Raw genomic sequence first — 20,323 nt, forward strand, 5'->3', positions numbered from 1 at the left:
GCATCTCTAAAGCAGTGCAGCCAAAATTCAAATATATGCATGTCTGGATACAAAACCAAAGCTCTCTGAGCTGTATCCTTTTTCCAGCTTCTGATTTTATTTTTACCCTCTTTCATAGGGATTATTATGGAGAAAAAGTTGGTATATATTTTGTCTTTCTTGGATACTACACAAAAATGCTGATCTTCGCTGCTATTGTTGGCTTTCTTTTTTTTGTTTACGGCTTATTTTCAGTGAATCAAAATGCAACCAGGTAAGTGCACTCAAGTTGCCTAAATGGAGAACATGTTGGATCTTATGTCAATTGAAACTGTTATATCCTTGTTTAAGAATATTTCCTTATGTGAGAAGCTAATTAATATTTCTGAAAAATATATAAATTTAAAAGCTGCCACTCACTTGAAAGTGACTAGAAAAATTTGTTCTAAAGTACTGTTACTTAAGCATGATGTAATTTGTTATAGGGATCGCTGCTTCATGGTCTCCTCTGCCTCATGTGAGCAGCTGTACAGGCAATTTTTTCTAATGAGAACAGCCGTTGTTGGTGCCCAAACACACATTACTTTAAAAATAATGTGGGCCAGAGCAATAGTACAGCGGGTAGGGTGTTTGCCTTGCATGCAGCCAAACTGGGTTCAATCCCCGGCATCCCATATGGTCCCCCAAGCACCACCAGGAGTGATTCCTGAGTGCAGAGCCAGGAGTAACCCCTGAGCATTGCTGGATGTGATCCAAAAGGCAAAAATAAATAAATAAAAACAATGTTACTGTTTTTTATGCAGCAATGAAATCTGTGACCCTGACATTGGAGGTCAGATTATCATGTGCCCACTCTGTGATTTTCTGTGTGAATACTGGAGATTAAATTCTACCTGTTTGAGCTCAAAGGTATAAGATATATTGTGATATGTTTTTAAGACTTGGAATTTTCTCCTTTATGTTTCATTTGATACTAAGGAGTCTATAATTTTGTTGTTCTCACAGCTCTCTCATTTATTCGATAATGAGTCAACAGTATTCTTTGCAATGTTTATGTCAATTTGGGGTGAGTATATAGATATATAAGCCCAGATATCTCCATATTGTTATATGGTCCATCTGTGTAGCATAATTAGATGGCATACCTTATATACCAAAGATGATCTTTTGCCTTTGCTAGATGCATGCCATCCACACACAGATGAAAATTTCTGTCAGAAGTTTTTTAAGCTTGGCTCTTGGTTGATAAAAGGTCTCTATTAACAATCTTCTCATTATTCTGAGGTACAGTATAGTTTTGAAACTTTTGATACATTTAATTCATAGTATCTAAAGCACTATGGCAAACACAGACAAATTCAATATATACTTACTTTCATGAATCACGAATCACAAAATCCCGTTGATTGTCAAGTTGCTCGAATGGTCTCATTAACCTCTACATTCATCCTGTCCCTGAGATTTTAGAAGCCTCTATCTTCTCGGCCTTCCCAACAATGCTGCATTGGAGGCTCTTTCAGGGTCAGGGGAATGAGATTCAGCTGTTTACTGGCTTTGGCATATGGATACACCATGGGAAGCTTGCGAGGCTGTCCCATGTGGGCAGGAAACTCTCAGTAGCTTGCTAGTTTCTCCCAGAGGGAAAATTAGGTTATAAGATATCGATATACTTATGTAAGATATAAGTAGGTTATACCTTAGGAAAATAAAATTGAGTGGCTTGAGGATATTGAGTCATGGGTATTACTAATCCATTCAAGCTGAAATATGTTCTTTTGAGAAAAATGTAAATCAAGACATATGTTTTCAAATGTGTTGAGACATAAAAAAGAGTTGATTGTGTGTTCTTAGGCTGAAAACTAAATATTAACAGGACTTTACTATCAAAAGTCGTGTAAATACTCTTTTGACCTCTATCAATTTTTTTTACCTCTATCAATTTCCAGTGGAATTTTTTACAAAACCAGTAAAATTGACTTAAAAAATCTCATGGAATCACACTAGAACACAAATTGGCAACCCAATTTTGATAAAATAAAAAATTTGAAGACACCACACTACTTGGTTTGAAAATGCATTACAAAGTTACAGTGATTTAACCAGTTTGATATTGATGTATAGACAGACTAAGGAAACAAACCCACAAAAACAAAACAAAGGAAGAGAATAAATACCAGAAATAATGCCACACATATTTCTCCAAGGAGAAAATACAGGTTAAGAACTTCCAACTTTGATCTTCAGTAACTTCGTGGATATGGCACTAAATCCCAAGCATCAAAAGCAGACTCAGAGAAAACTCCATATTGTAGGAACTTAGAAGACATCTGTACAGCAAATTAAACAATGAAGTAAGAAGCCACCTAAACAGTGACAGAAAATATTTATGAACTATATATCTGAGAATGTTTAATCTCCAAAATAATTTATGTGCTGACAAAAACACGATTAGCCTGATTTTAAAAGTGCAGAAAGAACTCTTTTCAACAATCAAATATACAAGAGGCCAGGACTAAGGGTTAGATCCTCTCTACTTCCTCATTTCTTGAGCACTACCCAGAGCCACACCCTTTCCAAACATGGTTCTGTAGTATCTGGTGAGCTCATTAGTGTGGTCCAAATATTTTTTAAAGAAAATATACAAATATATATATTGTTTTTGAGTCTTCAGTAAATCTGCTCATTATAACCAAAGAGACACTATCTGTGGAAAGAAATTTTTTGACTGACTGAAAAGAAAAGGTACCCTAGGACTGGATCAAAGTTCAAAAAGTTCCCCAAAGCTCTGAAAAACTCAAGGCCCTGGGATGAGGGCTGGACAGCCCATTCATTATTTGGGCGCCCATTTCAACATCAGAAACCAATGTTAATCCTCATTAATGGTAATCTTGAAGAATAGACAATCCACTCATTAGCCTGAATTATTTCTTTGTTTTTATTTTTGTAAGGCAAAATTATTTTATTTAAAGAAATTTACTTAAGTGTGAGAGGAGAGAAAGAAATACATATCCTCAAGAGATGTATGAAAATGCCAATGGCGCTGGTTATATAAATGTAAATCAAAATCATCATTTTACTGTTGTCAGAATCACTATTGTCAGAAGAACAAAAGCTGATGAAGAACTGGAGAAGTGTAATGAACTCATGTGCATTGTGGGGAGGAATGTTAAATGGCTTATTTGGAAAAGAGTTTGAAAGTCCACAAAAAAAGAATAGGGAGCCAGGGATGTTGCTTAATCATTTGAAGCTCTGGCACCCCAAACAATAAATGAATCAAAAGAGAACTCCCATATGATATAACACTTCTATTTCTGATACTTATGTAGGGCATTTGCCTTGCATGCAGCCTACCCGGGTTCGATTCCTTTGTCCCTTTTGGAGAGCCCAGCAAGGTACCGAGAGTATCCCACCCCAACAGCAGAGCTTGGCAAGCTACCCGGGATGTATTCAATATGCCAAAAATAGTAACAACAAGTCTCACAATGGAGACGTTACTGGTGCCCGCTCGAGCAAATCGTGAACAGCGGAACAACAGTGCTACAGCTACCCAAAACAACTAAAATCAAGATCTTGAAGAGATGTTCATTGAAGCACAGTATCTATAGTACTCAAAATGTGGAAACAAACTAAATAAGATGAATAAAGAAATAAGCCTATTATATATGGATATATAATGGCTGTGGTATTTACCATTAGAAATAAATAGTATATATTATCGTCTTAAAAATTACAAAGTTTGAAATATATCACAACATGTAAAGACCTTGCGGTCATTATGCTCAATGAATTTTGGCAGGCACAGGCAGAAAAATGCTTCAGAATCACAATTTATAAAGGAGGTATATAGGACCTGATTTATAGAAACATAGAGTACGATGAAGGTGGTCAGAGATGCCCCAGCATCTCTGCAATGCTCAAAGCAAAGCATATACTATAACCCTTTGAGCCATCCAGCTAGTCCCAGAATCAGTAGTTTCTTAACATTATTTGGAAGCTTGGAAATTAGAGGAAACATTATAGGTGTTAAAATTATGTTAATACTGCTTGGGTTAGTATTCTGTGTGCACTAGGAAAACATGAATATGCATATCAAATACATAGTACAAAAATATTTCTAGCAGTAGGATTATTTGTAGTAATACATACACATATATAAAAAGATTGTGCTGTGAAATGGCTATTATGTTTTCCGTAAATTCCCTCAATCCCAATAGAGTATTAAACTTGCTTGAAGATTTTTGGGAAAAGACTTGCTAACAAAATCACAGTGTTAGGAAAAAATTAAGTTTGGACTTCAAATTATGGGAATAAAGACACAAACTAATGTGCCTAAAGAGACTAATCTTGCATGAACTGGCTGCCATGTAAGAATTTTTCTTGGATTATGTTGTTATTATTGATGTTACAGTGGGAGTGGGGCCATTGGGGAGTAAAACACATTTGTTGCAATGTTAGGTGATAAATTTGTTTGATGTGTTGGGTTACACTTCAAAGTATCAGGGATTGCACTTGGCAACATGAAGCAGTGCCAGGAATTGAACTCAGGATCTCATGCACATGCTGCATCCTCATTACTGCTGAGCCACATTCCAGGCCCATCTTATGTTTTTATAGTGTGAGTTATTTCAATAATGATACATGTAGTTATTCCCAAACTAAAAATTTCACAATTTTATTATAAACGTAATAGTACAAGAATTATCAAGCAATCAAAATTACTATTAAGATAAAGAAGAAACAAGTTATGCTGTTATATATTTTGTTTCACCATCTCTGAATTGTATTTGTTTTTATACATTTCTTTGCCCATAGTCTCATTGTTTTTGAAATTTTGGAAACAACGACAGTCGAGACTAGAATCTGACTGGGACATGGTGGATTTTGAAGAGGAGCATCAGCAACTCCAGCTGAGACCTGAATATGAAGCAATGTGCAGAAAAAGGAAAATTAATGTTATTACTAAGGTAGATTAAAAAGTAAATCGGTCATCATATCTCAGGGGATACACTGTTGTAAATTTTTTACAAAATTATGTGTATTCCAATTTCCTTTCAAGATATTCTACAACACATGTCATACAATCTTCTTGTCAATACACTTAAGACACAGACAAAAATTAAAAAACTTAAAGAACTCAGGATTAGTTCATGATCGAACTACAGTTATGTTAATTATTGGACAGTGTTATTTAATATATACACTTACCTGCCTTTAAATTTTGAAACAGACCCAAGGCATTATATCATAAGATAATTTTAGTACTAAATGGAATTGAAGGTAAATGGGAATTAGTGCAAATGCTGCAAGCTTTTTCATGTAGACACATGTATATACATAGAAATCATACTGAGCAATACACACAAAAAGTATTATATTAGTGGATTACAAGTTATTGTATTGTTAGACTGACATATTTGCCTTGTCCCTTTTATTTGATTCTAATGAGGTGATCATTTTATTGGTGTGGAGGGGAGACGAAGAGTTTTTAGATTTGAGGACTTTTAGCAAAGTGAGGTGCTACTGAGGAATAAATTTGTGGTATATTTTTTTCCTTTTTCAAGGGACAATGAAAAATACCTAGCCTTAAAAGAGAAAACTTTTGATTACATGTTCTTAGTGTCCCTACATTTCCATGATTCGTAACCGTTGTGTTATCTGATGTTATTTAAAAGGGAATATGCTATCTCTAACACAATACAATGATTTCAGTAGAATTCCATACTCTGTTCAAAATACTGCTATAATGATACTTAAAATTCTTTTTATAGTTTGTTTACTATTTATTAAATTATGTTGAAACATTACAGCAAAAAGTGAGTATAGAAATCAGAGGGAAGAAACTCTGAAAATCAATGAGCAAATTATACAGTGGTTTGAAATTTAGAGAGGATATTAAAACACATTATCATAGTAATGTATAATGTGTACAATTTCACAAGACTGACAAAAAATTTCACAAGACTGACAAAAAATCAAAGCAGGCTTATTGGCTTTTCTGAACATCATTGCCAAAAAAATTATGTATTGAATTGTTCACATTTGAAAAAGTTGAAAACCACTATATAGATTTTGTGGTTATGAAATCAAGGAGAGCTTTTGTTCCTGTTGTAGTAATTCTTCACTGGTTAAGAATAATTAGAGGGCTGGAATGACAGTACAACAGGGATGTTATTTGCCTTGCACGGGGCCAACACAGGTTCAATCCCAGAATCCCATATGGTTCCCTGAGTTCCACTAGGAGTAATTCTTGAGTACAAAGGCAGGAGAAACTAATCCCTGACAATTGCTAGGTGTGACCCAAAAAGCGAAAAAATTTATATACAAATATATATACAGATGTATATATGTACATATAAGAATAATTAGAGCTCTCACAGTGAAGTGTGTACCAGGAACACACATGCATGCCTGGAAGCAAACATATGGACATAAAAATATGCAGATATTTGCATAAGCTCTTTTTTTTAAATTTTATTGAATCACCATGAGATATAGTTACAAGCTTTCATGTTTGAGTTACAATCACACAATGATCAAACACCCATCCCTTCACCAGTGCACATTCCCCACCAACAATATCCCTAGTATACCCCCCTTTCCCACCCTCCCCCTGCCTCTATGGCAGACAATATTCCCCATACTCTCTCTCTACTTATGGGCATTATGGCTTACAATGCATACACTGAGAGGTCATCATGTTTGGTCCGTTATCCACTTTCGGCACACATCTCCTGTGGTTTCTTTATTTTATTTTATTTTATTTTATTTTATTTTATTTTATTTTATTTTATTGAATCACTCTGAGGGAGTTAAAAGCTTTCATGTTTGGGTTACAATCACACAATGATCAAACACCCATCCCTCCATCAGTGCACATTCCCCACCACCAGTATCACCGGTATACTCCCCTTTACTACCCTCCCCCTGCCTCCATGGCAGTTAATATTCCCCATACCCTCTCTCTACTTTTGGGCATTATGGCTTGCAACACAGACACTGAGAGATCATCATATTTGGTCCATTATCTACTTTTGGCACATCTTTGCCATCCTGACCAATTCCTCCAGCCATCATTTTCTTAGTGATCCCTTCTCTATTCCATCTACCTTCTCCCCTCTGCTCATGAAGCAGGCTCCCAGCTATGGGGCAATCCCCCAGGCCCTTGTATCTACTGTCCTTGGGTGTCAGCCTCATGTGATGTTATTCTATATTCCACAAATTAATGCAATCCTTCTATGTCTGTCCCTCTATTTCTGACTCATTTCACTTAGCATGATGCTCTCCATGTCTATATATTTATAAGTAAATTTTATGACTTTATTTCTCCTAACAGTTGTATAGTATTCCACTGTGTAGATGTACCAAAGTTTCTTTAACCAGTCATTTGTTCTAAGGTACTTGGGTTGTTTCCAGATCTTGGCTACTGTGAACAGTGCTGCAATTAACATATAGATACAGATGTGATTTCTACTGTGCTTTTTTGCATCCTCGGGATATATTCCCAGAAGTGGTATTGCAGGGTCATATGGAAGCTCAATTTCTAGTTTTGAAGGACTGTCCATATTGTTTTCCAGAAAGACTGGACCAGTCGGCATCCCCACATCCACCCCAGCACTGGTTGCTTTTGTCCTTTTGAATGTATGCCAGTCTCTGGAGACAATATATCATTGTTGTTTTGATTTGCATCTCCCTGATGACTAGCGATGTGGAGCATTTTTTCATGTGCCTTTTGGCCATTTGTATTTCTTATTTGAGGAAACTTCTCCTCATTTATTCTCCCCACTTTTTGGCAGGGTTGGCTGTTTTTTCTTATGCGATTCTACTAATGTCTTGTATATCTTGGATATTAATTCCTTATCAGATGGGTATTGGGTAAATATTCTTTCCCATTCTGTGACTCTTTCTGTATTTTGGTCACTGTTTCTTTTGAAGTGCAGAAGCTTCTTAGTTTGATGTAGTCCCATTTGTTTATGTTTGCTTCCCCTTGCATGGTCAGTGCTGTTTCGTCCTTAAAGATGCTTTTAGCTTCAATGTCATGGAGAGTTCTGCCTACATTTTCCTCTATGTACATTATAGATTCATGCATGATATTGAGGTCTTTAATCCAATTTGATCTGACTTTTGTGCCTGACATTAGACAGAGGTCAGGGTTGACTTTTTTGCATGTAGCTATCCAGTTTTCCCATCACCACTTGTTGAAGAGGCTTTCCTTTTTCCACTTCACATTTCTTGCTCCTTTATCAAAGATTAAGTGGCAATATATATGGGACTCTGTGACAGGGTATTCAACTCTGTTTCATTGGTGTGCAGGTCTGTTTCTAGTCCAATACTATGCTGTTTTAATTAGTACTGCTTTGTAGTAGAGTTTGAAGTTGGGGAAGGTGATGCCACCCATCTTCTTTTACCAAAGGATTGCTTTAACTATTTGTGGGGCTTTATTTTTCCATATGAATTTCAGGAGTGTTCTGTCTATGTTTTTGAATAATGTCATGGGTATCTTGATAGGGACTGCATTAAATTTGTATCGTGCTTTGGGTAGTATTGCCATTTTGATAATGTTAATTCTCCCTATCCATGAGCTGGGGATGTGTCTCCATTTCCTCGTGTCCTCTTTTATTTCTTGAAATAGTGTTTCATAATTTTCCTTGTGTAGGTCCTTCACCTCTTTGGTTAAGCTGATTCCAAGTACTTGATTTTCTGAGGTACTATTGTGAACAGGATTGTTTTTTAATGTCTCTTTCTTCTCTTTCATTACTTTGATATAAGAAAGCCATGGACCTTTGGGTGTTGATTTTGTAGCCTGGCACTTTACTATATTGATGCATTGTTTCTAGAGCTTTTCTGTAGAGTCTTTAGGGTTTCCTAAGTATAGTATCACATAATCTGGTAATATTGATAGCTTGACCTCTTCCTTTCCTATCTGTATGTCCTTGATATCTTTTTCTTTTCTAATTGCTATGGCCAGGACTTCCAGTACTATATTGAATAGGAGTGGTGAAAGTGGGCAACCTTGTCTTGTGCCCGATCTTAGAGAGAAGGCTTTTAGTTTTCCCTCACTGAGAATGATACTTGCCATGGGCTTTTGTTAGATGGCTTTGACTGTATTGAGGAAAGTTCCTTCGATGCCCATTTTGGTGAGAGTTTTCATCATAAGCGGGTGCTGGATCTTGTCAAATGCTTTCATTGCATCTATTGATATGATCATATGGTTTTTATTATTTCTTTTATTGATATGATGAACTATGTTGATTGACTTGCGAATGTTAAATCATCCTTGCATCTCTGGGATGAATCCTACTTGGTCATGGTGTATGATCTTTTTGGTGAGTCATTGGATTCTATTTGCTAATATTTTGTTGAGGACCTTTGCGTCTGTGTTCATCAGGGAGATCGGTCTGTAATTCTCTTTATGGTATCTCTGTCTGCTTTTGGTATAAGGGTGATATTTGCTTCATAGAAACTGGAAGTGGTTTTGATACTTCAATTTCCTATAAAAGCTTAAAGAAGATTGGGAGTTAGTCCTCTTCGAACGTTTGGAAGAATTCACTAGTGAATCCATCTGGGCCAGGACTTTTGTGCTTGGGGAGACTTTTTATTACCGTTTCAGTTTCCTTGATGGTGATAGGTCTGTTCAGGTATTCCAGGTCTTCTTGGTTCAGCCTTGGGAGGCTATAGGAGTCTAGAAATTTATCCATTTCCTCGAGGTTTTCATGTTTTGTGGCATAAAATTCTGCCAAAGTACCTGAGGATACTTTGAATTTCTGTAATTTCTGTTGTAATGTCCCCCTTTTCATTTCTGATTAGGTTTATTGGGGTTTTCTCTCTCCCTTTTTTGTGTCTTTCTAGAGGTTTATCTATCTTGTTTATTTTCTCAAAGAACCAGCTCTTTGTTTCATGGATCTCTCGGACTGTTTTTGGGGTTTCCATCTCATTAATTTCTGCTCTGAGTTTTATTATTTCCTTCCTCCTGTTTGGATTGAGCTTCTTTTGTTGGTCATTCTCCAAGCTCTTAAACTGTGAGGTTAGGTTACTTATGTGGGCTCATCCTCCTTCTGAGGAATGCTTGTAGAGCTATAAACTTTCCGCTTAACACAGCTTTTGCTGTGTCCCATAAGTTTTGGTAACTCGTGTCCACATTTTCGTTCATTTCCAGGAATCTTTTGATTTTCTTTTTTATTTCCTTTCTAAGCCACTTGTTATCCAATAGTGAGCTGTTTAATTTCCAGGTGTTTGATTTAGTTTTCTGTTTGTGTGTGGGATTTATTTCTAATTTCAGCACATCATCGTCTGAAAAGATCGTTGATACAATCTCTATCTTCTTAAATTTATTGGTGGTACGTTTTGTTACTCAGCATGCGGTCTATCTTGGAGAATGTTCCATGCACACTTGAGAAGAATGTGTATTCAGCTTTTTGAAGATGAAGTGTCCTTCATATATCTACTATGTCCCTTTCTTCCATTTTTTCTGTCAGATGAAGTATGTCTTTGCTAAGCTTGAGTCTGGTGGATCTATCAAGAGGTGATAAAGCGGTGTTGAAGTCTCCCACTAGTATTGTGTTGCTATTGATGTCTTTCTTCAAGTCTATGAGTAGTTGTTTTAAGTACTTTGCTGGTCCCTCTTTAGGTGCATATATATTTAATATTGTAAGTTCTTCCTGTGTACAGATCCCTTTATCAATAAGAAATGAGCTTCACTGTCTCTTGTCACCTTCTTCAGCCTGAAATCAACATGGTCAGATACTAGGATGGTTACACCAGTTTTTTCATGGGAGTTGTTTGCCTGTGGGATTTTTTTCCCAGCCTTTGACTTTGAGCCTGTGTTTGCTCTGACTGTTGAGATGTGTTTCTGGCAGGCAGCAGGATGTTGATTTCAATCCATCCTGCCACTCTGTGTCTTTTAATTGGTGCTCTTAGCCCATTGACATTGAGAGAGATTTTTGTTATGGGGTTTTGTCCCATTTTTCTGCTGAAATTTGGTGTATTTGAGGGGTGTGTCTTGTCTTAAAGTAGTCCATTTAGTTGTTCTTGTAACCATGGTTTTGAGTCTATGAAGTTCCTAAGCTGTTGTTTATCTGTGAAACTGTGTTCTGTTCCTTCTGTTATGAATGAGAGTCTAGCCAGGTAAAGTATTTTTGGTGAGGCATTTATTTCATTGAGTTTTTTCACTATATCCCACCACTGTTTTCGGCTGTGAGGGTTTCATCAGACAAGCGGCTGTGAATCTTAAGGATGCTCCTTCATATCAATTTCTGTCTTTGATCTTGTTGCTTTGGATTTTGTCTATATCTAAGATTTTGGTCATTTTCATCAGAATGTGTCTTAGGGTATTTTTATTTGGATATCTTCTAGCTGGTACCCATGGGGCCTCCTGAATGTGGTCACATGTCTTTTCCAGCTCTAGGAACATCATAGGAATGGTGTCTTTGACAGTTTCTTCTTCATCAGAGTTTTCTTCCTGTCCCTCTGGGACTCCAATAGTTCTTATATTACTCCCCTTGGCTTCATCATGATCTTCTCTTGCCATCTGTTCCTGGACTGTTGGTCTCTTTTCCATTTTCTGTTCTTTTCTAGAGAGTCTCTGGGCTTCATCTTCGAGCTCACTGATTCTGTCCTCAGCAGCTGTTACTCTGCTGCTGAGGCCTTCCACTGAGTTTTTAAATTTGCCTACCAGGTTTTTCAGGTCTGATATTTCCATTTGTAATTTTGTTTGCATTTTCTGCATTTCTACCTTCAAACCCTCTTGCATTTCATTGGCATTGCTTTCCATTGTTTCTTTTAGCTCTCTAAGCATCCTCAGTAGCTCCCTTCTAAATTCCTTGTCAGAAAGGTTATCTAGCGCTTCACTGCTGTTGGGGTCTTCTGGGCTAGTCTCTTCAATAAGTAAGCTTGGTGGGTTCCTGCGTTACTTTACCATTGTGACCTATGTGGTTTAGCCCTTCACGCTCACTGTTACTATTCTGCTATGATGCAGTATTAATTGAGGTGAGCATAATGAGTGATTGGCTAATGTGTTTCTGCTGGTTAAGCTAAACTGATGAAGGTTCCAATTAAGAGGGTAACTTATGGTTCTTATGGGATATGGGGAGGGGGGGAAGAATAACTCACAGCCTCTAATGCAGCCGCAGCTCCGGGAAAGAGCCCTGACAAGGGACGATACCTGGACGGGATGAGCAGAGGGTGCCCAGAATGTTGCAGTTTGGGGTGTGTGCATGATGTGTCTCAATTCCTGTCCCCCGAAGATCAAGCAATAAGCTCTTATAATTCACATCACACTCGTCTGTATTCAATCATATAAAGGCACACATGCACACATCATGGGGTTTTATTCCATGGACAACCTGTTCTGCCTACTATGTTGCCTTCTTCCTTCCTTGAAATTGCTTAATTATAAAATCTTATTTTTATTTTATTTTATTTTTTTCTCAGAGTGATTATGAGTTTTATTTTTTTTAATTTTTTTATTAATGAATCACCGTGGGGGTGCAGATACAGGTTTACATATTCTTTTTTTTTTTTTTTTTTTTTTGCTTTTTGGGTCACACCTGGCAATGCACAGGGGTTACTCCTGGCTCTGAACTCAGGAATTACCCCTGGCGGTGCTCAGGGGACCATATGGGATGCTGGGAATCGAAACCGGGGTCGGCCACGTGCAAGGCAAACGCCCTACCAGCTGTGCTATCACTTCCAGCCCCAGGTTTACATATTCTTGTGCTTGTGTTTCAGTCATATACAGCTTGAGTATCTATTCCTCCACCAGTACCCATTCTCCACTGATGACCCCATCATCCCTCCCACCCCCTCCCACCCCATTCCCCTCCCCACCCCGCCTCTTTGGCCGAGCATTTCCCTCTGTTCCCTCTCTCCCTTTGGGCATTGTGGTTAGTAATGGAGGTCTTGGGTGGCCAATGTGTTCTATCTATAGTCTGCTCTGTGCACGCCTCTCCCATCCTGAATGGGTCCTCCCACCACATTTTTGCTTGGTATTCCCTTCTTTATCTGAGCTGCCCTTTCCCCCAGCATGTGAGGCTGGTCTCCAAGCTATGGAGCAAATCTGGTACTTATTTCTGTTATTCTTGGGTGTTAGGCTTCCATTCTGTTGTTTTATATTCCACAGATGAGTGCAGTTCTTCTATGTCTGTCTCTGTCTTTCTGACTCATTTCACTTAGCATGATACTTTCCATGTGACCAGAAACCCTCCAAGCCCAAAGACAATGGTGGGATATAGTGAAGGTCATTTTTTTATTTTATTTTTTTATTATTTATTTTTTTATTAGTGAATCACCATGAGTTACAATTAAAAACTTGTGAACTTTCATGTTTGTATTTTGTTTATATCCCTCCACCAGTGCCCAGTCCCCTCCACCAATGTTCCCAGTATTCCTCCCACCCTCCCACCCCATCCCCCCCACCCCACCTCACCTCTGTGGCAGGGCATTCCCCCTTGTTCTCTCTCTCCTTTTGGGTGTTGTGGTTTGCAACAGAGGCACTACGTGGCCATCGTGTTTGGTCTATATTCTATTTTCAGAGTGCATCTCCCATCTTGTGCAGGTCCTCAAACCACACTTAGATAGAATGAAAAATTTAGATTTCTGTTCATAGTCGAGTACTGTCTTTATTTTGAGTAATATATAATTGTCCCCTGATTTAGCAAAGACAGTCAACTTATGTAACTACTCCTCTACATTAGTTATTATAAAAAATGCAGGGAAATGGAAAAGTCTGACCTTTTATTTAAAAAAAATGCAATCCTTTGTAGATAATGACTAATAAATACTCTATTTATGCAGAACTACAGAGCAGTAGAGCTCAATTAAATTCAACTTAATTTAATTGGAATGTAACTGTAATGTTACTAAGGGTTGTCCACACAGAGACCAGTCTTATGCATTTGATCTTTGATTTTCTACCTACCAGACTTGTAGTGTCAGTATTCAGGAAGTAATATGTATCCATCATGCCTTATATCGCAACTGAGAGCCTTTTATATATGTCTATTAAAGGAAAGACACTTTTGGTAGACTGGAGCTGCCCATAAGACGCAATGGGCCTTTTAAATGTTTTCTACTTTAACTGCTTTGTGATTTTTTTTTTGTTGCATTGTGATTTTTTAATTCCAAGAGTTCTAACTTTGAAGGTAGGTTTTTAATTTATTATTATGCTTCCTTCACAGATACCAGATATGGAGCCTTACCTGCCTTTACGTAAACGTCTCCCATGGTACTTTTTATCAGGAGCCACGGTGGCATTTTCGGTGAGCACTCTTTCCAGTGCTAACACAGCACCGAGCCTCAGTAAGACTATCTCAGCATTTTGACAGCTAAGACCTTTGATTCCCTTCTTTCCCTTCTCTGTTTTTTTCCTTTACATCTTGAATAGATTCTTACATAAACTGATATTTATATAAGTAAACTTCAACAAAAGTCCTGAGGTAAGAGAGTTCATTTATCTTAAAGCATAGCCACCCATTTCCTAAATGTTCATTACTTAGGAAATAACTTAGTAACCAAAACAGTTTAACAATTTGGGGTGTGTGTGTGTGTGTGTGTGTGTGTGTGTGTGTTGAGAGGGTGGGGGTAGAGAGATGGGGGGAGGTCTTAACTACACCAAGTGGAGCTAAGAACCAACTCTCAGCTCTGTGCTGGAGACTCTTCCCATCTCTGCTCAGGGTTTTATATGTGATACTGGAGATTAAATCAGGGGTTGGCCAAATGCAAGACAAGCACCTTAAATTGGTACTATCTCTTCAGTCCTACGATCTGATTACCTATATAAAGGATAGTTTTAGAAAAGAATATAATTTATCTTTATTTCAGCGACATGCACCTGCATAAAATGAAAAATGTATTTGATCACCACAAATATACTATTAAAGTCTACTCTCACCTTGATAAAAACTTGAAAAACCTAATTAGCATACACCATTGTGAAGGAGTCACGTTTTTTTCTGGGCCTTTCAGCTAATAGATTTCTCCCTCATGATATACTGTTTCTACCCTCCCATTTTGCAGTTTGTTGTCTCTTGTAGTCCTTTAATTTTAGGGGAAGTGGTGTTGTTACCCTCTAATAGGTAATTATGTAGGTCAGTCTGACCCATCAGTCCATCTTGAACCATAATATTTTATCAGAAACATTTCTTGTTAAAGGTTTGTTTTTCCCTTTGAGATTTTCTTAGATGATAAAATAGAGAGTGGAGGAAAGCGGGAATCAATTTGGGACAGTCCTGAAGATAAATATTCTGGACTGTACTCACAGAAAGAATTCTCTCATTAATTTCTAACTCGATAGGAGATATAATCCCAGCATGTCAAGCCTACTTGGTTAGTAAATATCCATGGGTTAGTAAATATTCCTTGCAGAATAATAAATCTTAAAAAGGAAAAAAACAGAACAAGTAAACAAAGACAAGCAAAAAAACTAAAATAAAATAAAATGAATAACAAAACCCAATGTCAAACGCCAGTACAAAACACATTTCCAAGCTACACTGTATTCCTGCTGAGACTTTGATTCATAACAGTCCACGGTGGGGCCCAAGTTCTTAACTATTCAAGGAATAAAGCAGCTGTTATTGGCCTTGGCTGTACATTATGTTTGGAATAAATGTAATTGCACACTGTTCATGTATATCCTGCTCACTGGCTTGTTTGATGTTTGATTTTTAAAGTGTTGTAGGAAAACTCCATTTTTTCTGGATCACCTGTCATCACAACCCATAGGCAAATATCAGGCAAAACAATGGCCACAGGATGATGCCATATCTGTTTTCATGTTTCTAAATATATTTTGTCACAATATTTGTATCAGAATTAGTGTCGACTTTGTTGGTGGAGCCTAAGGGCTTGGTTTCTGGGACTAGGGCAATAGTACAACCTGTAGGGCACTTGCCTTGCATGTGGCTGACCCAGATTCGATCCCTGGCACCCAATATGGTCCTGAGCCTGCCAGAAGTGATCCCTGAGCATGGAGCCAGGAGAGTAAGTCCTGAGCATAGATAGAAGTGACTCAAAAGCCAAAAAAACAAACGAAAATAAGGAGTTTTCTTTTTTATGGGTTGAAAGGTAAATGATCTGAGCTGGTAGAAGTTTCACCATCTATTCCGGGATTAGGGCTCCTATTTACCATTGACTAGTTCACAATTTTTGTTTTGTTTTGCTTTGGGACCATACCCAATAGTGCTCAGAGCTGATAATTGGCTCTGTGCTTAGGGTCGTTCCTGCTGGGCATGCGGCGACCATATGCATGCTGGGCATTAAACCTGGATTGGTTTTGTGCAAGGTAAGCGCCTTACTCATTATACTGTGGCTCTGGCCTGAGCAACATTATTTTTTTCTTTTGCTTTTTGGTGAGAACCAAAAACAAACAAACAAACAAACAAAAAAACAAAGCCTGGCAAGCTCCCTGTGGAGTATTCGATATGCCAAAAACAGTAACAATAACAGGTCTCATTCCCCTGACCCTGTAAGAAGCCTCCAATCACTGAGAAAGATGAGTAAGGAGAGGCTGCTAAAATCTCAGGGCTGGGATCAATGGAGATATTACTGACACCTGCTCGAGTAGATCAATGAACAACAGGATGACAATGATACGGTGATTTCTAACTCATTCACTTGAATTCAGTTCCTCAACTTTCAGAATAGAAACCCCCACTCCCACCAGTATACTAAGTGGTGACATGCTCCAAGGGGCCACAGGCTGATACTTTTTATCTGAAAAAAGGGGGGCTGTAGGTGGTGGTGACAGAATGATCCAGAGGGATGATGGAAGCCTCAGAAGCTATTTGGTACCCTTTCTGTTTGTTCTCTTCAGGTAGATTTCCTTGACTCTGATAAGGGGACAAGGGGTGGTCGGCCTAATAAGTCTGGAAAGTTCTGGTTGAGAGAATGGGCAGTGGACACTTCTAGTTTAGATATATCCAGCTGCTTCCATAAGTTGTCTCTAACCCTGTGACTCTATCAGCATTCATTTCCTTACATCTCTGGTGAGAGAGATAGTTTGGTTCGTTTTTTTTTTTTTATAAAGAATAGTTTGTTTCATAGAGACATGCATCATAGAGAGTGATGGAGGTGCAGAAACCAAAGTGACCAATGATTTGTTTCCCTTTCCCCAGATGAGCCTTATCATTGTGTGTATGGTAGCTGTGATTATATACCGTCTCTCAGTGTTTGCTACATTTGCTTCCTTGATCGAAAGTGAATCATCCTTAAATCAAGTGAAGACAATCATTACTCCGCAGATAGCTACATCAATTACTGGATCATGCTTGAACTTTATTGTCATCTTGATCTTGAATTTCTTTTATGATAAATTATCTGTCTGGATAACAAAAATGGGTAAGCTGATCATTCATTAGCACACCCCAAAGAGGAGCCCAGCTCATTGCTGGCATTACAAAAGAATCAAGGGGAGGAAAAACAAATAAACAGAAATATCTGCTGATGCCCCAATGCCAGTCAAGTCACGTCTCAACTATGCCCTTTCTTCTCTCTACTCACAAGTAAAAGGCCTGAATTTAGTTTTTATTTTGAATTTTTACATATTAAGTAAGCTTTAAATAGAAAGGTATTTGGTAAATCTTAAATTTCTTCGACCTGGCTGATGACACAGGGAAACGACAATTTGTAAATTACTCTCAGGTTGAGTTTTCAATTGCCCACACTACTAGTTTGATGGATGTTAAGTTGTTTCACAGCTCAAGCTCAGAAATACCTAGGAAATTCTATGTTCCCACAAAAGCCTTCATAAGATTTAGATATTTATTGCCATTCTCCTTAAAAAGCTTTAAATTCATCAAGTGTTATGAAAACTGTCCCCAAAATCATCTTTTCCTCATACCTAATCAACTCGTGCTAAGCAGACACTGTCCTCTGGAGTTGCCTTCGTACCTAGAACACACCAGTCCAGCAAGGGCCACCTCCTCCTCATCCTTCAAAAGGAATGCATCACTCTCTCCAGGTCTCACTTGGGGAGGGAAGTTAATTAAAAGGGGCTTCTGGTAAAGTAAAAGAGGAACACGGCTTTGTCAAAACCACTACCAGCTACCCTTTATGGCCTGGGAACATGCACTGTAGCACTGTCATTTCCTTGTTCATCGATTTGCTCAAGTGGGCACCAGTAACGTCTCCATGGTGAGACTTGTTGTTACTGTTTTTGGCATATCGAATACGCCACGGGTAGCTTGCCAGGCTCTGCAGTACGGGCAGGATACACTCCGTAGCTTGCCAGGCTCTCCGAGAGGGACGAAAGAATCAAACCCGGGTCGCCTCATGTAAGGCAAATGCCCTACCCGCTGCCCGCTGTGCTATCACTCCAGACAAAGGTGCAAGGTTAAAAAAACAACAACAAGTCTTGATAGTGAAAGAGAATTCAAATAGCTAGAGTAAATTGAGTGTCTAGTAAATTCCTTGAGCACTTCTGGGGTGACACCACAAGGCCAAGGATTGCCAGGAGTGATTCTAGGGCCCTCAAACACTATTGGGGGCCTCCCCTTCTGCCCTCTTCCTGCAAAGTAAAACTTAACAAAACATATATCTGAAAACCTATAGAAGTGAAATAGTACTACAGAAAAATCCTAATCACTATAATCCCAATGCCAACTATAACAGAGTAGGTCAGATGAGAGAATACGGCTCAGCACTGCTCCTTTGTAACTGACAAAACTTCAAACCAGGGACCAGAGGATTAGCTCAAGCAGTGGAGCACACATTGCATATACCAGGCCCCTAGTTTGAGCTCTTTATCAAATGGTTCTTCCAGAGAAGCTGGGTAGGGGCCAGAGTGGTAATACAGCAGGTAGGGCATTTACCCAGCACAAAATATATTCCCTGGGGATCTGCCAGGAATGATCCCTGAGTGCTGAGCCAGGCAGGAGTGAGCCCGGAGCACTGCAAGATGTGGCCTTAAAACAAAAACAAAATATATATATTCTTATTAAATAAAAACATATATATTTATATATAAATATAAAATATATAAACATTCTTAAAATTATATCCTATCAAAAGTATGCAGTTTTAGGTTGTGGATTACATTTTAAACTTGTATTAGTTCACAGAAAGACCATCAACGTTCATAGAAGCTCACACTAAATATTCAGAAGAGCATAGAAATCTTTAATGTTTTGTGGGCCTGAATTTCATAATCTGTGTGACTTTAACCTAGTATTTCACCACTCTGAATGCTTTCTCAGTTGATCTGTTCACTAGGGGAACACAGAGTCTCTCGTATCAGCAATACAGGGACAGTGGTTGTCATTACTGAATGACCGTGCAGTAACTTTGTACAGAGGAACTATGAAGATTAATATCATGGTAACCTTGTTACCTAAACTGCATTATCATTTTTTAGAAGAAAGCCTAGAACAAATATTTTATAATTCAATCTTAGTTTGAATATGACCAGAGATATTCAAGATAATATGACTAGATACCACTTTTTTTCAAGATCTACAAAATTTAAGAAAAATTAAGATGGCATAGCATTAAACCTTGGTATTTTTTATTTACCAGAAATTCCTCGAACTTACCAGGAGTATGAACGCAGTCTTACCTTGAAAATGTTCCTGTTTCATTTTGTAAATTTTTACTCGTCCTGCTTCTATATAACTTTTTTTAAAGGAAAGTTTGTGGGATATCCTGGAAAATATGTATATTTGTTTAATACATGGAGAAATGAAGAGGTAAGAAACCCCTCAAGAGATGAGATTTATGGTTTCAGTGGTAGCCACTACACAAATACCTTTTTGGGTACCTAGCATTAACTTTGATTTGTTTCAAATTGCAAGACAAAGCTAATATCTGGACTCTATCCTTGAAGAGTATAGGCCTTAGGGTTCTGTCATCTAATACACATTTCATATCATTGTGGAATAAAAGTTTAATTGTGCATATTTTGTGATCTGTAAAATGAGATACATTTCTAGAGATTTTCTGTAAAGAATGCATAAATATGGAGCCAGAAAGATGATATAGTAGGTAGGGAGCTTGTCTTGCCTGCAGTTGACCTGGAATCTATTCCCAGCAACTATTATGGTTCCTTGAGCCCTGCCTGAGCATAGAGCCAGGAGTAAACCCTGAGCACTGCCATGTGTGACCAAAAAAAAAAAAAAAGAAGAAGAAGAAAAGCATTTGTATTCTGTGTGTCTCTCTGGTGTGGAAGAATACCAATCAAGGGTTATAGAATTAGACCAGGTCAGTGATTTCAAATCAAATCAATCAATTTCAAACCAAACAGAGAAAATGGCAACTTTTGATTCTAACTCAGTCATAAAGATTGAGAATTTTCTAAGAATGAGATCTGCTTAATGCAATCCAGGTAGAATTTATGTTACTGGTCTGTCACTGGGGA

At 37.9% G+C, this 20,323-nt stretch overlaps 1 protein-coding gene and 1 long non-coding RNA gene across 5 annotated transcripts in view; one reads left to right on the forward strand and one right to left on the reverse strand.

Annotated features, from left to right (window-relative positions):
* The window catches only part of ANO5 (anoctamin 5), an 82,631-nt gene that overhangs the window by 47,212 nt on the left and 15,096 nt on the right, over window positions 1-20,323 (forward strand). For all 4 annotated transcript variants that reach the window (XM_004607957.2, XM_055141795.1, XM_055141796.1 and 1 more), the window contains 7 exons: window positions 119-253; window positions 783-888; window positions 985-1,045; window positions 4,792-4,943; window positions 14,151-14,231; window positions 17,088-17,310; window positions 19,486-19,655. In XM_004607957.2, coding sequence (XP_004608014.2) covers window positions 119-253; window positions 783-888; window positions 985-1,045; window positions 4,792-4,943; window positions 14,151-14,231; window positions 17,088-17,310; window positions 19,486-19,655 — 928 coding nt within the window. The remainder of the gene's footprint in view (window positions 1-118; window positions 254-782; window positions 889-984; window positions 1,046-4,791; window positions 4,944-14,150; window positions 14,232-17,087; window positions 17,311-19,485; window positions 19,656-20,323) is intronic.
* The window catches only part of LOC129405583 (uncharacterized), a 77,405-nt gene that overhangs the window by 21,704 nt on the left and 35,378 nt on the right, over window positions 1-20,323 (reverse strand). The window lies entirely within an intron of this gene.

The sequence above is a fragment of the Sorex araneus genome, chromosome 6, assembly GCF_027595985.1.
Source record: "Sorex araneus isolate mSorAra2 chromosome 6, mSorAra2.pri, whole genome shotgun sequence".
Taxonomy (NCBI): Eukaryota; Metazoa; Chordata; class Mammalia; order Eulipotyphla; family Soricidae; genus Sorex; species Sorex araneus.